At 50.0% G+C, this 14,785-nt stretch overlaps 6 protein-coding genes across 6 annotated transcripts; 3 read left to right on the top strand and 3 right to left on the bottom strand.

Annotated features, from left to right (window-relative positions):
- Positions 1 to 1,418: 1,418 nt before the first annotated feature.
- Positions 1,419 to 2,281, top strand: COCMIDRAFT_82734 (uncharacterized protein; the record flags this gene model as incomplete). Its single annotated transcript, XM_007685139.1, has 5 exons — positions 1,419 to 1,458; positions 1,518 to 1,557; positions 1,608 to 1,624; positions 1,697 to 1,802; positions 1,882 to 2,281. The coding sequence occupies 5 exons, from the start codon at positions 1,419 to 1,421 to the stop codon at positions 2,279 to 2,281; spliced, it is 603 nt and encodes a 200-aa protein (XP_007683329.1).
- A 1,412-nt stretch (positions 2,282 to 3,693) lies between these two features.
- Positions 3,694 to 5,006, bottom strand: COCMIDRAFT_1148 (uncharacterized protein; the record flags this gene model as incomplete). The annotated part of the gene is made up of 2 exons (XM_007685056.1): positions 3,694 to 4,352; positions 4,412 to 5,006. The coding sequence occupies 2 exons, from the start codon at positions 5,004 to 5,006 to the stop codon at positions 3,694 to 3,696; spliced, it is 1,254 nt and encodes a 417-aa protein (XP_007683246.1).
- Positions 5,007 to 5,906: 900 nt separating this feature from the next.
- Positions 5,907 to 6,575, top strand: COCMIDRAFT_82692 (uncharacterized protein; the record flags this gene model as incomplete). Its single annotated transcript, XM_007685138.1, has 1 exon — positions 5,907 to 6,575. The coding sequence occupies one exon, from the start codon at positions 5,907 to 5,909 to the stop codon at positions 6,573 to 6,575; it is 669 nt and encodes a 222-aa protein (XP_007683328.1).
- A 2,653-nt stretch (positions 6,576 to 9,228) lies between these two features.
- COCMIDRAFT_1146 (uncharacterized protein) lies at positions 9,229 to 11,803 on the bottom strand (the record flags this gene model as incomplete). The annotated part of the gene is made up of 6 exons (XM_007685055.1): positions 9,229 to 9,289; positions 9,379 to 11,326; positions 11,382 to 11,448; positions 11,510 to 11,586; positions 11,654 to 11,671; positions 11,722 to 11,803. 6 exons carry the CDS (start codon positions 11,801 to 11,803, stop codon positions 9,229 to 9,231), a joined length of 2,253 nt encoding a protein of 750 aa, XP_007683245.1.
- Positions 11,804 to 12,450: 647 nt separating this feature from the next.
- On the top strand, positions 12,451 to 12,827 carry COCMIDRAFT_82600 (uncharacterized protein; the record flags this gene model as incomplete). Its single annotated transcript, XM_007685137.1, has 3 exons — positions 12,451 to 12,595; positions 12,640 to 12,748; positions 12,800 to 12,827. 3 exons carry the CDS (start codon positions 12,451 to 12,453, stop codon positions 12,825 to 12,827), a joined length of 282 nt encoding a protein of 93 aa, XP_007683327.1.
- Positions 12,828 to 13,098: 271 nt separating this feature from the next.
- On the bottom strand, positions 13,099 to 14,467 carry COCMIDRAFT_82801 (uncharacterized protein; the record flags this gene model as incomplete). The annotated part of the gene is made up of 3 exons (XM_007685136.1): positions 13,099 to 13,865; positions 13,918 to 14,338; positions 14,402 to 14,467. 3 exons carry the CDS (start codon positions 14,465 to 14,467, stop codon positions 13,099 to 13,101), a joined length of 1,254 nt encoding a protein of 417 aa, XP_007683326.1.
- Between the last annotated feature and the right edge of the window lie 318 nt (positions 14,468 to 14,785).

Here is a 14,785-nt window from a genome sequence, read left to right as displayed (position 1 = left end):
TACGCAGGAGTATCTAGTTAGCTACAGGACAATCCACCGCCCGCTTAAAAACCTTCTCTGTTTAGGTAGAGAGGGCACTGTAGGATCACTCACGCAGCCTTTAACTGTCCAACCTGGACAATCTTTATCATGCCAGTTTACCCATGCGCAATAGACGGGATCTTTAGCAGCAAGAGCAAACCTAAAGAGAGGAGAGATTAAAAGAGGGAAAAACAGTTTCATCATAGTTGAACAAATGTTGACCTAACAGATAGCGGGTGTTGCAGACAGTTAGAATTGTTTTCTACCTAGGTCCGCCTTTTTAGTTGACAAGAGAGCTTTTATATAGCTGTGCAATCCCCGTAGCCGTTAGTAAATGGCCGGAGGCGTGACTATACAATAAACTCTTGCAGATCTGAGTAAGCTGCGCTGGACATACTGATGACGGTAACGGTCCCACCCGTGGTCCCCACCCATGTCCCATGTTAGGATGAAGGCAGTTAGAAATTTAACAAGCCCTAGATATTAGCAACGAGTGTAGACAGAATGCTACCTAATAGATGAAAGTGATATGAATTTTACGGGGCTCGATCAAGGCTATGTACGATAGGAAAGGCCGGACGAATAAATGTGGTGCGGGGGCATGCGCCAGCTAGGAAGGCATGGCCTTTTGGCGCAAATACAAATACGAATACCGTGGATTCATTAAGAATAAGACTTAGTCTAGACATGGCAAATTGTCGCCAGGACAAAAAGGTTTGAAGTTTCCCATAACATAAGGCAAGTTCCGCGGGATATGCAGTGAGAAACCGCTGACATGAGTTATAGGTCTGATAGAGTTCAGCAGAGGAGTCTCGCATATTCTTATCAAATTGTGATAAGTTATGAAGGACGGTATTAAACTGTATTTTTCTTTATTGAGTGATTGTTGTATATGTTCTCTAATCTACTCTAACTCTCTAAGTGAGATCGCAGTGTATTATACGCGCTAACTATGAGACGTCAAAAGGAATTAGAGTAGACTAGGCTCTAATAATATAGAGATAAGTAGATAGTAGTGAATCTCTACAATTGTATGTTTTTATCATAATTTTCTTTCTTTTGCATGATTTCTCTGGCCACGCGACACTGTCCTAGCATGCTTTTTGTTATGCTTCTTGAGTCTCTGAATACTCTTCACATGTACCACTATGTACGTTGTGATGACGCGACTGAATTATGAATATCGACGAACTGCACGTGATGCTCTCCATTCGGATGGTTCGTCCGTAAAGCCGAGCTATGACGTTCCGTAGCTCCACATCTGCCGAGCGACACATGCTCAAGCTCGGTAAACTGACAACATCCCCAAATCCCTCTTAACACGGGTCACTTTCGTCTTTTTCTTTCACCTGCCCGGTTGCTGTTCGTGCAAGCTCCACCTCGTCGTCCTCGAAATCATGGCTGGATATATCGACTTCAGCAAGCCCAGTCTCTGGAGTAAGTGTTGCGATCAGGCATTGCCCCGCTTGTAAACACAAAGACTTACCAGGCGACAGTATCTGCGGCCAGCATTGCATTCAACCCTACCTTTTGGAAGTAAGTCAGCATTACCTACCTCTCGCAGAAGCTACTAACACATGGTTCAGCATTGCAGCTCAGCAAGGTACGTACTTGAGTATTGTTGCTACAGACAACCACACAAAGATGCAAACGACAAGAGTCTAATAGGTGCCAGAATACCACAACAAGGCCATTACAAAACTCTTCGGTGGTAACTCGCGACTTGGTTGCTATGGGCTCGCTGTGACCATCTTTTCGCTGGGCATCTTCAGAGACTACCTGTACGTATAGAAAGCGAAACGTCATTCGCGGGGCAGCTCAATCCTTCGTCTATCAACTTCGACCACTAACGAAACCTAGCTACAACGAAGCTCTTGCAGACCAACCTACGCACCCAACACTTTTATCTCCTGTGATCAAGTACTCGGCGATTCCACTTTTCCTCACTGGAAATGTCCTCGTCGTAACCTCCATGTGGGCCCTTGGTGTCACTGGTACTTATCTAGGAGACTACTTCGGAATCCTCATGGATGAGCCTGTCACAACCTTCCCTTTCAGCGTCTCCAGCTCTCCCATGTACCATGGCTCTACGATGTCCTTCTTGGCCACTGCAATCTGGTATGGCAAGCCGGCCGGTATCCTCCTTTCCGGGTTGGTAGCAGTTGCCTATTCGATTGCATGCAGGTGGGAGGACCCTTTCACGGCCATGATCTACCGCAAGAGGGACGAGGAGAGGTCCAGAGGAAAGAAGGGTCAGTAGAGACCTCGGCTCTGCGGCTGAAGAGTAGCGGAGAAAGAGTTGGGGCAGCACGTCTTTTCAACACCGGCGTCCAGGTCTACCTTGAAAGGGTATTCAGCTGCCAGCTGGTTGAGAAGTATATATAGGAGCATTAAAAGCACATTTGATTTGCCATGTCACCATAGCCCAAAGCGACAAGACCCAAAGCGACATCTCCTTATATCTCCCGCTGGTAAGTAAAGTACCGTTGGCTTGATGATGACGCTGGTTCCACTTGAAGGACGTAGCTGTTAGTGTGCCTCTTGTTAGACTACAGGTTTTCTCACGCATTTTTTTCAGTCACTTGTGAAACTGCAGGTTATTGTGCGGATCATCAGTATATCGATTGTTACTGGATTGTAACAAGATGAAAATAATATCTAATCTTTCACAATTCTTCACAACCCATCACCGAAGAATAGCCGAATGAACAGTACGCTAAGCAATGACGGTAATTTGACAGTGACATAGACTGTGCAGAAAAAGTTCATGTACATCGTGTGCAGCCGACACAAACCTGCTTCAACAGCGAACTTGCCTACCTATTAGATTAGAAGAGTACAACACACTCATCGAACTATCGTACCATGACGTAGAATTGCTAGGCAAAATAGACGTCAAAAGTAGGATCTGACGTAAGCCTACCTACATCTACATATAGTCCGTGTGACTATATCCTTAGCACATCTCTAGTCAAAGGGGGAGGATTAACACAATTTACGAGCCCAGCAAATATATGCCGTGTGAGACTTGGAGGTTCGATACAGTCTTATTACATATACCGAGTACATTGCATATGTATTATGCTACTTTTTCGGATAATCATGTACAGTGTATTCTTGATATGATTCGAGTTGGAATTTAGTGTTGTGGATCTAGGATGTACATATTGCATACGTGTGGAGTTTGGGCTAATGCAGCATAGCATCAGTGTCATGAATAAGGTTAGGCGGCACGGAAGGAACGGGAGGGGATCAGGTTTTGCTGGGACGGTGCTAGAATTATGCAACTATGACTGCATATCAAGATGCAGGAGTGTTGGTGTGGTTGTAATTGTGATTGGCTATGAATTGGGGGTTAATTATGAGTTGAATGCTACATTATTGCTTGGTATTTGCGAGTGCTGGGGATAGTTGTAAGCAGTAGATGATTGATAGTGTCGATATGACAAGTGATAGTATAGCCAACGCCGTGGTCTCCAATATTATAGTCTATTGCGGTGGGAGAAGAAAAATGTAAAAAGTAGATGGGTATGATGCTTTTCTATGTACAAAGTGCTGTAAAGACGAACCGAGCTGCTAGAAAATGAATGACCGTTATGCCATGCGTCTCATTAGACTTGTTTTGACATTAAAAATTGATGTAACGTGCTAGGCGGAAAACAAACAACGTGATTACATGTCGCGGGATGCACCGGCTCTCGATGGCCTCGAACTAGGTGGGTTTCCAGCATGTGGCACACCGTTATGGTTAAGGACGCCCAACTCGCTATCGTCAACACTGTGTACACCCATTTGAACATCTGTCCTCCTCCTTGCACCTGCACCCGCCTTGCTCCATCCCTCTGTGCCAACATAAGTGCCCCTGCCTACGCCAATGCCCCATGCACGCTCGTAGCTTCGTGGTCCCCAGGCCCAGCCCGCACCTCGCGTGACGGGGAGGTGGTACCAGCGGAAGGAGAACCACGCACAGGTTACGCCGATCAATGTGCCAAATAGCATGTCGAAGCCAAAATGACGGTAGTCGGTGAAGCGTGTGCTAGTAATGTAAATGGCAGAGCCAATAGGTACGAGAATGAGGACCAGAGTGTATACGGGCGGCGCAGCATTTTGGTAGCGAATGGGGACTACAGCATCGTCGCTGTATGCTGCGGATGAAAGAGAAGTGTCTTGCTTGTGTACTGGCAGCGTCGCTTGCTTCTTGAGGTTGGATGGGGTGACGGCCGAAGTGTAGGCTGGGTTTGTTGAGAAGGGACGAGGTGGCAGAAAGGGGATTGCAACGCTGAATTTGGAAGCCAGAAAGAGAGTGAGGTAGAGGAGACCAGCCCATGAAACTGAAAGGGTTTTGGTTAGTAAAAGTCCATGGTCAAAAGGGGCGTGGGAAATGGCTTACAGCTCGAGTGTCCACTTGGGAAAGACTTAAAACCGTCTTTGAGGAGATCATTGTCTGTCTGAGTGCAGATGCCAGAAGTAACGAGTACCCAGGCTGGGTCAAAGATATCTCCAACAACGGGGTTTACGGCGAATTCGGCGATGCGATTAAGATCTGGCTTACACCTTGACAGCAGGTCGGGTCGTGGCTTTCCAAACAAGTTCTTCATGCCCTGAGTAATCAAAAAGGCCGTCGCAAGCGAAAGCGCCAGGCCCATCCAGCCCGTGTTCCACTCCCAGAGCTTCCTCCTCCAAATGAGAGCCTTTGGTGTTCCACGCTCGGCCGTGGGTCCAGGAACGAAGACAAGACATACTATCATGATGATACCAGCAGGCGCAACGAGCGAGACAAGAGCTAGAAGCCAGGTGGGGATCATCTCGCTCGTCTGGTAGGGGTATGAGATGTTGAGGTCGACGGGCGAGAAGGGTCGGCGGAAAGGTTCGATATATTCCCAACCGCCAGCCACGGCTGCAATACCGATGATGACGATCCAGTCAAAGATGTAGGAGGCGACCAGTCGTGCCGACGGTCTGTTAATTCCGTTGAGGGCCTGCATGTTTACCATGCAAGAAAGAATGTGTACGACGCCAACGAAGAGGGTTGTAGAGGTAGATGATTAGAACAAAGCAGTGCGGGTGTCAAATGTTGCAGACAGCTCAAATTGACAGGCGCATGGACGGGTGCTTTGAACTTGTTGATCTTGGCGGCAGTGTCGAGTGTTTTGGGTATGATCTGAAGTGCTAGTGCGTGTCACCGAGGAGAAAAGCAAGCGTAGTTTGACGTGTGTAGTGTGGAGCGGGTGCAAGCGTGAATGGTGTTACCGTGGACAAGTAATATGATGATTGAGAGATCCTAAGTGACGGAGTGAAGGTTCAAGGGGTGAGGCAAGAGGGCACGCGATAACTGCCAAGTGCCCAGCGGGACGGCTTGAGGCTGTGAGGGCAGGGCTTGAGGCGGTGGCCTGAATGGACACGGCGGCGTCTCAGCTGGCGCCCAGAGCGTTGCCAGCCTATTGCGTTTGCGCCGGCGTACTGGCGTATGCGCTGAGACTGGATGTCGGTCGGCGGACATGGACGTACGCTATAAGACGACTATTGCCATACGTGGAGCGATGATCATGAGAATGAGAATGATGATGCCAATGACTGTCGAGATGCGAGTGCTAGGACGGCTAGGGTTTAGTCCAGGACATGATGTGCGACTGGAGGAGCAAAGTCTCCGCATCTCCGCCCACGTCATCTTTTGCGCTTGGGTTTTCTGAGCTGTTAGGGCTGGCCCGGAGTTGTGTGTTGTGCCTATACGCAGACGGACACGCACGGTACAGTCAGTCGTGCAGCCCCGAGGCTCAGCCCCAGTGAATGCGTATTCTGCATCCGAATACGGACAAATACGGATATCCAGCACGCCCGAAAGCCGGCCACCGTCAGACAAGCGCATCAAACCCAGCCAGCCCACCATGGCGCTACCGCCGCCAACCATTGACCTGTTGCTCAACCTCATCGACACCCGTCCGCAGTCCATCCTCACGTCGCTGGCGCAGCATCCGCAACTTGCCTCAGCGCGCGATGCTCATGGCTACTCTCTGGTCCATGCCGCCGCTTCGTACAACCAACTCGCCGTGCTGCGCGATCTGGTTCAAAAATTCAATGCCGACGTCAACATTCTAGACGAGGACGGCGAAACGCCCCTCTTCGCAGCCGAAAAAATCGACGTCGCAAAATGCCTGGTCGAGGAGCTTGGAGCGGACACTAGCATACGCAATGGCGATGGTCAAACGGCCGAAGACAAGATTGGCGAGGAAGAAGGCGAGGCACACGAAGTCTACCAGTACCTGAGGAGCCGGAGAACTGGTTCTGAGCCAATGCCGGCGGGTCTTGTAGAAACTGAGAGTGTACACCCCCCACCACCATTACCCGGTGGTGTCAAGGTCAATATGGGCACTATGGAAGAAAATGCCGCTGAGGCGCCAGATCCGGAGATACGGCGGCGGATCGAAGAATTGGCGGCGAGAGACGACTACAACTCGGAGGAGGTGCAGAGCCAACTGAGGGAGCTGGTGCAAGACGTTGTCAGTGGCATTGGAGGTGAGGATGGAGGAAGAAGCGTAAAGAGAAGGGTCGACTGAGGACGACAACCAACCAACCAACCAACAACAGCAATAACCGCCGCACTAACCAACTACATATCACGTGTGTGTGTGGAAGGTGCCCTAAAAGAGATGCAAAATGTATTCCCACAGAGTATGTCAGCGACAAGCCCCGTCGGTCATTGTCGAGCCAGAACGAGCGAGGCCCCGAGATTTCCCACTGCGTGACTGGAGAATAGTCCAGACCCTCCAGGTAGTTCTATTAAATCACAAAACCTAGCAGTTTCACCATATCCTTTCCTCATTCAGGTACTACTCTAATTTGATTTCGTGGGCTCTTCATATCCCCGCATCTCCCCCGCATCCTGCACTCTCACGTTAGTTCGCCAGCAACACCTAGACGTAAATCATGCAAGCACAAGCAGCACCAATCAACCTACCCTGACTGATACTATCAATCAACAGCCTCACGAGGCCTCGCCAAACTCTATTTTCTTGCATCATTGGTGTCGGACCAATATGTTCAGCATCTTGTTGTAACCTTGAGCCCCTACCCGACCTATCGGATACGGTCCCGTCGTCGATTGGCCAGGTCCGGGTTAATCACGGCCCCATGAAACCGGCCATACTTGTACTCCACCCTGCACGATTCACAAATCGTCTTCTGAAAAGGGTTATGACTCCGTGTGTACTTATTAATCATAGAGGTTGTGAGGTTGTGTGGGTTGGGCGCTTAATATCATGGTGGCTACTCACCATGCCTGGTCATGGTGAGAGCCGATTGTATCTCAAGACTGCTGCACAGCAGCCAGTAAACTGTAGTAGTACTATACAAAGTCGATAAGCGTAGTCTCTGAACTACTATGCAGGGGTGCATGTCAACGATCATGCCCATCACCAACCCGCAACCTGAATCAGAGCAACAAGATCAACCACGCATTTGCCTCGACAGCTTGACTCAGTAGATGCGGTTGTTGCATCACGCCTTTTATCTCCGCCCTATCCCCGGGCACATGCCCAAGTCGCAGTCATACCAAACCTACCCTTAACGGCAAAAACGACGTCCAATCTCAGTACAACCCGCCCGTTGATTGCAGTCGCATTACTTCGGACTTTCTCTGTCGGACGTACTTCCCTCTTGGGCCCACCTTGAACCCTTCTGTGGCTCACATTCGCGCCGACGGCATCGGTCGCCATCGGCGTCGGCCTTTTCTTCTCTCCTTCTTTTTCCTTCGAGTCCTCTCGTTTCGGCACAAAAAACAAAACTAAGCCCACGCCGCCTCGGCGGATTTACATCGCCACTGATGCTTTCAGGCCCCCCCTCTTCCTCTGCCCTGCCCTCCGCTCCCCGTGCTCCACCCTCCCCCCTTTGATATTTCCAACCACTTGGTCGTTTTACTGCAAAGGGAAGTGAATCTGAAAATGTGTTGATTCTAGTCGGTCAAATACGCTGCTTTTTCGGCGCTGTTCGGTCTGTAGAGTGGGTTTTTGCTGCTTGTCAACTGGGGTTGACCACGCTTACACAATGCTTGCTCAGCATAACATGTGTCTTCGTACTTTGAGTTCGGAGGTATTGGGATGGTAAAAGTCAGGAGGGGATCATTGGTCCATCCATGGTGTTGCAATACTGTTATCGTGATTCTACGTAGTCTGACTCCTATGTGGTGTTTACCTATATCATATGAACATATTGCATGATCAACCTCCATATCAAGTCTTCAGGCCCCCGATTATACCCCCAAACAACTCAATTGATTGTAACTTGATATACAAAGTCAACTCACTCATTGATCTAAAAACTAAAGCCATATCCAACATTGAGGTGTGCCAACTACTAACCATGAGCCGCATCCGCAAACCCACCTTGGCACCGACCAAGCAATCCACAAAAGAACCCCATCCTCTCTCTCCCCACATGAGAGCCTCTTCAGCCACACAAGGAGATTGAACGGGAATAACCTCTCTATTTAGTTAGCCTAACCTTCCACCACCACTTACCTCCACCTCCTGAACAACTCGCCCCAAACACCTACGACCCGGCCCGCCACCCCCCTACCCTTGAAACCTTAATCCCAAAACAAACAAACTCCATAGCCTAACACCATCCCCCTGTATATCCCACATCAAACAACTCAAACCGCACATTCGAAAATCCCTTGTTTCAATATACTTATACATTCAAGAAATCAAGGCAAAAAAAGGAAACAAATTGATGGGGGAGGGATGAAGGATTGTTGGGAAAGAGGAAGGGAAAAAAAAGTAAAACAATAAGCCCCACCCGCGTCCCTATACTCGATCATCTAGGTGTTAATTACCCGTTTGGGTAATTGTGGCGTAGCAGAATGAGGGAAAGGTGGGTCGAAAAAGGAAACAACGAGAGCAATGTATGCTACGGTTGGAGTTAATTATAGCTTATGCATCTCTCCTCTACAAAGGTAAACTTTACTATTGCAATATGTCTTGAACGTGGAAAGTTTGCAGTAAAGGACGAAATTGTCTCATCTAATCGCCACAATTCGCAGGTGATACATGTACGAGATGTCGTGCAGCAATCACCTTGCATATGTGACTTAATATGTACTTACCTGGATTTCCCCACATGTAAGTACTCTAATGCCCACGTCACACCCCCCCCCCCCCCCCAGTCTATACCATATTCCGATAAGTCATTCTCCCGGCCCACCATAATCAATCAACACTGAATCCCGTACTTCCTCAGCGTCTCCTTCGCAGTCGTAATCCTTATTCCGATTCTGTTGCACAAAAGTATTAGTCTACGCAACCATGCAACACCAACCACAAGAAAGAGTCGGAAAAGAAGAGAAAGAAAGAAAAAACGTACCTGGCATCTAAATCGTAACTCCCCCACTTGGTAACTTCATCCAACCAATCCCTACACTGTCCCAACGCCTCAATATGCTCCTCAGGATGCCCCTCTGCATCCGCCTCGCGCCAGATATTCGCCCCCATTTCGTACCGTGCACACGGCGCCGTCCAATTATCTTTCAGACCCCCCGTCAGCAGCGTGCGATCCACAGGCAGCACTTCTTTCTCAAGAAGAGCTTTGGCTTCAGCCGGCTGCCCCATATTGCGTAGCGTAGCAGCACGAAGAACATGTAGTATGGCTTTCTCATCAATACTTTCCTTGTCCCAGTGCGGGTTGGCGGAGGATTCGCTCCAGGCGAGGTTGGCGAGCGAGACGGCGAGGTGGTCGTTGCGCATGCGTTTGTAGCCGTTCCAGAAGTATATCATTTCTTCAATGGGCGAGATGCCGACGGCGTCGATGAGGCCGCACTTCCATTCTTTGGCGCGGGCTTCCCATTTTTGAATCTTGCGGCTGACGAAGACGTCAAAGGGGAGTTGGCGGGCCATGAACTTCTTTTTGCCCGTGTTGGGAATTACCTTTTTCATGATTTCTTCGGCTTTTTCGCCGTACTTCTTTGCTTCGGTGGGATTTGTCGTCTTGTTTTTTCGGTACAGCTCGATGTAGGACGCGGCGATGATGTAGTAGTATAGTCCGTGACTCCAGTTGTTCAGGGTGACGCATTTGTCAAACCCAGCGGCAGCGGCCTCGTAGTCGTGCATGTACATGTTGTTGAGACTACGTTCGAACCAGCTCAGGGCCTCGAGTTGCTTGAGCTTCGTCTCGCCCGCCTCGGCTATGAATTGAACGGCCTTTTCCAGCTCTTTCTCAGATGCCAGCACTCGTGATTCCTCAAGAAGCCACAGATGGCTCTGGGGATATCTTTCGCGCATGTAGCGGAGCAAAGCCATGCATTTCTCCTTGGGATACGCGCCCTCTCCACGTGATGGGAGAATGTCGCAGAAATTTGTAAACCCGTTTAGATATCCCATCAAGACCACACCGGCCATGGCACCATGGATGTTATCAAACTTGGTCGCCTGCCACAGCATCTTCATGCCTCGTTCTCGGTCACCCTTAAAACCGACTACCTTCAGCAAGGTAGCAAATGAGGGCGGTATAAATGAGAGAATGAGTAGTAACATCCCAAAACAAAAGTTGGATCCAGATAGAACAAACGTATCTACTGGGTGGTCGCTCAAGGAAGCAATGTCCTGGCCCTCATCGCTTAACGTGAGCCGCTCAAAATATTCGATGGCGTTCGGTATTGGAGAAGATGAGTTTTCTCCTGCTGTAGGCAGAGCCGGTGCTGAACTAGATTCCACGTCAACCCTCTTTTGAGCATTGTCTAGTTCCACTGAAGCATTCTTGTCCACAGGGACATTGATGTGACCCGTATATTCCATTGGTGTCGTAACATTCGGCCGGTCCTCTGCAGCATCCACAAATTCAAAACCATCGTCGTTGTCATCGTTTGCGCCCTTTTTTGTCTCTGGGGTGATTGTCTTAGTCTGTTTGAGATCGGATGTCGAGCCTGCGGCAGATGCGTTCGCAGATGTAGCAGCTTTGGAGTCCTGAACCTTGCTACTCTTCAAACTTGAAGGGCCTGATCCGCCTTTTAAAGAGCCACTCGACCCTGTCGAGTTGAGACTGCTTGTACTCCTCTCCTTGAGGAAGTTCTTCTCATTCTGTATCACGCCCTCCAACGCAATATAGGCTTTCCTCAGCTTGTAGAAACTCTTTATGGCCTCGGTTAAGCTCTCGTTGAGCACACCCACAACCGCACTCATCAACTGTGCTTCCGCCATGCATACCACATATTCGGTGCCTGGGGGGTATATCGACGACCGATACGAGTTTGGGTCTTTGCTAGCGCGTCGCTGTTGTTCGTAGGCTGAGTTTTCGGCTACATACAAGGCATTGGCGGCTATACTTTACGTCAGTCTAAGTCGGGAAGACCGGAAACGGGTATCTGACGAGACCTTCACGGACGATTTCCGGTTCAAATCCCAACGTTGCCCTTATGAAGACGCATACACCTGCTCCAAGCTGTAGTATGTAAGCTCGGTACTACGTGGAATATGTCTGCAAGCTGAACGTTGATACACACCTGGTGAAATGGCGAACTGCCCTTGTTAAGGTGAATTTCGGCGTTTTCGATATCGTCGGCCATGATATAGTTAACAGCTATGTTCGCACGCCATTAGTTCTGTAGGCCACGCTGCCCGAAGCAGACAATCCGTAGGATTCCTACCACCCATAGCTTCCTGAACTACCGAGCGTCAGCAACCCATTCTGCCTCACGAATACCACAAGCCTCACGCTGTGCAAACTCATCCAAAGAGTCTAGACTCTTCGAATGCCCAGGCGTGTGGCCCTTGAGCCACCCACCGACCTTGAACATGTTGGCTGAAAAGAAAGTCTGGTAGGCGGGGGGGAAGAATATCAAAGCCTCGCCAGTAGAGAAGTTGGAAAAGGGAAAACGGAGCAAAAGCTGGAGGAGGAGAAAGAGAGAGAGAGTATGGTATATTACAAGGGTCCGTGGATAGCGGGATAGCCCCAGCAAACGCGATGAGTGGGTATCTATGTATGCATTAACCTAGTAAGCCATCCAGACAAACGCGCCTAATGCGTCGGAGCTAAACGCAGTACGTCATGCTGTTTGCCGGCGGTCAGATAGGCACAGGTACAATTCGCCCGCGCAAGCCCACGCATGCTTACACCCAAGTGTCACAAATATAGCAATGGGCAGCCTAGAAAGAAGGATCTTAGTTTCTCTAGGCAGACATATCCTACCTGGGAAGCCAATCAGCGGGAACAGCTGAAAAGTCAAACTCCCACCCACGAAACGCGAACCGGGGTTGCAATGGGCATCACGTGACTGGCAGATATGCGGGTAAGTTGCCCGCCTCCGCCGCCGGCGCCGGTGCTTGAGCCGCGACTACTACTACCAAGCCCACGGAAGCACAAACATCAACGCATCCCTACCCATCGGTCCAGATACTTCGATATTACTTTGTAGCATCAATCGCCCTCCACAGATCCAGCACGATGTCCGGCTCAGCGCAAGGAAGCAACGATATGAAGAAGGCCGTAACCAGCGACTCGAAGAACGGCGAGCAACCGCTGGCACCGGAGAAGAAGCCTGCGACACAACTTGAGGAGGATGACGAGTTTGAGGACTTTCCTGTCGAAGGTAGGGCAGCAAGATAATTTGGCTATAGGATTAGCTAACGGTAGGGCCAGACTGGACAGAAGAGGAGACCCAGATCCCCAACGGCAACACACACCTGTGGGAGGAGAGCTGGGATGATGATGACACGAATGATGACTTTGCTGTACAGCTTAGGTAAGAGGTCTATGTTTGGTATTGCATAGTGCCAAAGCTGACAACATACAGGGAGGAGCTGAAGAAGCTGGGCAAATGATCAACACACCACCACGATGTTACAACACGATAGCATTCCACCGGGAAGCAGCGATGGTGGCTAATAGAGGGTGCAGCACGATGCGGTCTTAGCGGCCAGGGAATATCACAAAAGGCATCACACCATGTCTGAAGCTACAAACAAAAGACGGCAATCGAAGCATGGTTCATCAATATTGAAACCACAAAGGGCTATATAGCTACATCATCATAACTTCGAAGATATACCTTCCCTGTTCTTGAGCCACCGTTCACCTCTTTGAGTGACTGTTTTACTTACTTGACAGGGCGGAGACACCGGGCAGGTCCTTGCCCTCGAGCAGCTCAAGCGACGCGCCACCTCCAGTGGAGACATGGGAGAGCTTGTCTTCTACACCGTACTTGGCCGCCACAGTAGCTGTGTCACCACCACCGATGATGACAATCTTGCCGCTCTGCGCAGCGTCAACAGCGGCGTCGAGTGTCGCCTTGGTACCAGCGGCGAACTTGTCGAACTCGAACACACCAGCAGGACCGTTCCAGAGGATGGTCTGCGCTTCATCGATGGCCTCCTTGTAGAGCTTGATCGACTTCTCTCCACAGTCAAGACCCATCCAGCCATCTGGAATGCCGTCCTTGTCCTCGGCATAGCCAGTTTTGGCGTCCTTGTCAAACTTATCGGCAGTGATGTAGTCGACGGGCAGCACAATCTTGACGTTGTTCTTCTTCGCCTTTTCGACAAGGTCCTTGACGGTCTTGCTGCCAGCCTCGTCGAACAAGCTGTCACCAATCTTGACGCCCTCAAGAGTCTTCTTGAAGGTGAAGGACATGCCTCCGCAGATGATCAGGCTGTTGACCTTGCCAAGCAGGTTGTCGATCAATTGGATCTTGTCAGAGACCTTTGCACCACCAAGGATGGCGAGGAAAGGCCGCTTGGGCTCCTCGAGTGCTTTTGCGAAGTAATCAAGCTCCTTCTTGACAAGGAAGCCAGAGGCCTTTTGTGGAAGGTCGACACCGACCATGGAGCTGTGCGCGCGGTGAGCAGTACCGAAAGCGTCGTCTGTGAGTGGTTAGCTTTGTATTTCCTCTAACGCACTCATTATATCACTCACTGATGTAGACGTCACCCAGAGCAGTCAAGCCCTTCCTGAACTCGTCGACCTTGCTCTTGTCTACCTTTTGCTTCTTACCCTCATCGTCCTTGTAGCTGCCCTCCTCCTCAGCGTGGAAGCGTAGGTTCTCTAGCAGAATGACCTGACCACCGCTAGCACTGTTGACGGTATCCTCAACCGACTTGCCAACGCAGTCGTCAGTGAAGGTGACGCTCTTGCCGAGGAGCTTCTCTAGCTCGGCAACAACTGGCTTGAGGCTGTATTTTGCGTTTGGCTTGCCGTCTGGTCGGCCGAGATGGGACATAAGGATGACGGCTTTGGCGCCATTGTCGATAGCGTGCTTGATTGTGGGAAGTGCGCCGACTATGCGCTGGTTGTTGGTAATCTTCTTGTCGGCGTCTAGAGGGACGTTGAAGTCGACCTGGAGGTTGTCATGGTTAGATGTGACCTCTGAATTATACAAAGGATCATGAGATTCACTTACTCGGATCAGGACGCGCTTGTCCTTCAGATCGACGTCGGCGATCGATAGCTTGTTGGAGAGAGACATGACGTGTGTAGGGGGTGGTGTACTGTGATAGCGCGTCAGTGAATCTGCTGCTCTTAAGCTGTTTGAATTTGGGCGCAATTGTGAATTCGAATTGTTTTGAGGGCTCACTTACAGGAGAATATGTGGATTAAGGAAGAAGGAGAAAAGAAACGGGTGGTGTTTGGTCTGGGTTGTAGTATGTAGCTAAGCTTGGTGGGGGTGGTTGCGGCGGGGCAGTCAGTCCACAAGTTCCTCTTCTCCTGCATGCAAAGCTTCTTGCTCCTTATCGAACCACAAAAAGAAAGCCGGCGTGACTAAAGCCAAGCCTCATTAGCCAAA

This window comes from Bipolaris oryzae (genome assembly GCF_000523455.1).
Source record: "Bipolaris oryzae ATCC 44560 unplaced genomic scaffold scaffold_7, whole genome shotgun sequence".
Classification (NCBI taxonomy): Eukaryota; Fungi; Ascomycota; class Dothideomycetes; order Pleosporales; family Pleosporaceae; genus Bipolaris; species Bipolaris oryzae.
This window is presented reverse-complemented; position numbering and strand designations above follow the sequence as displayed.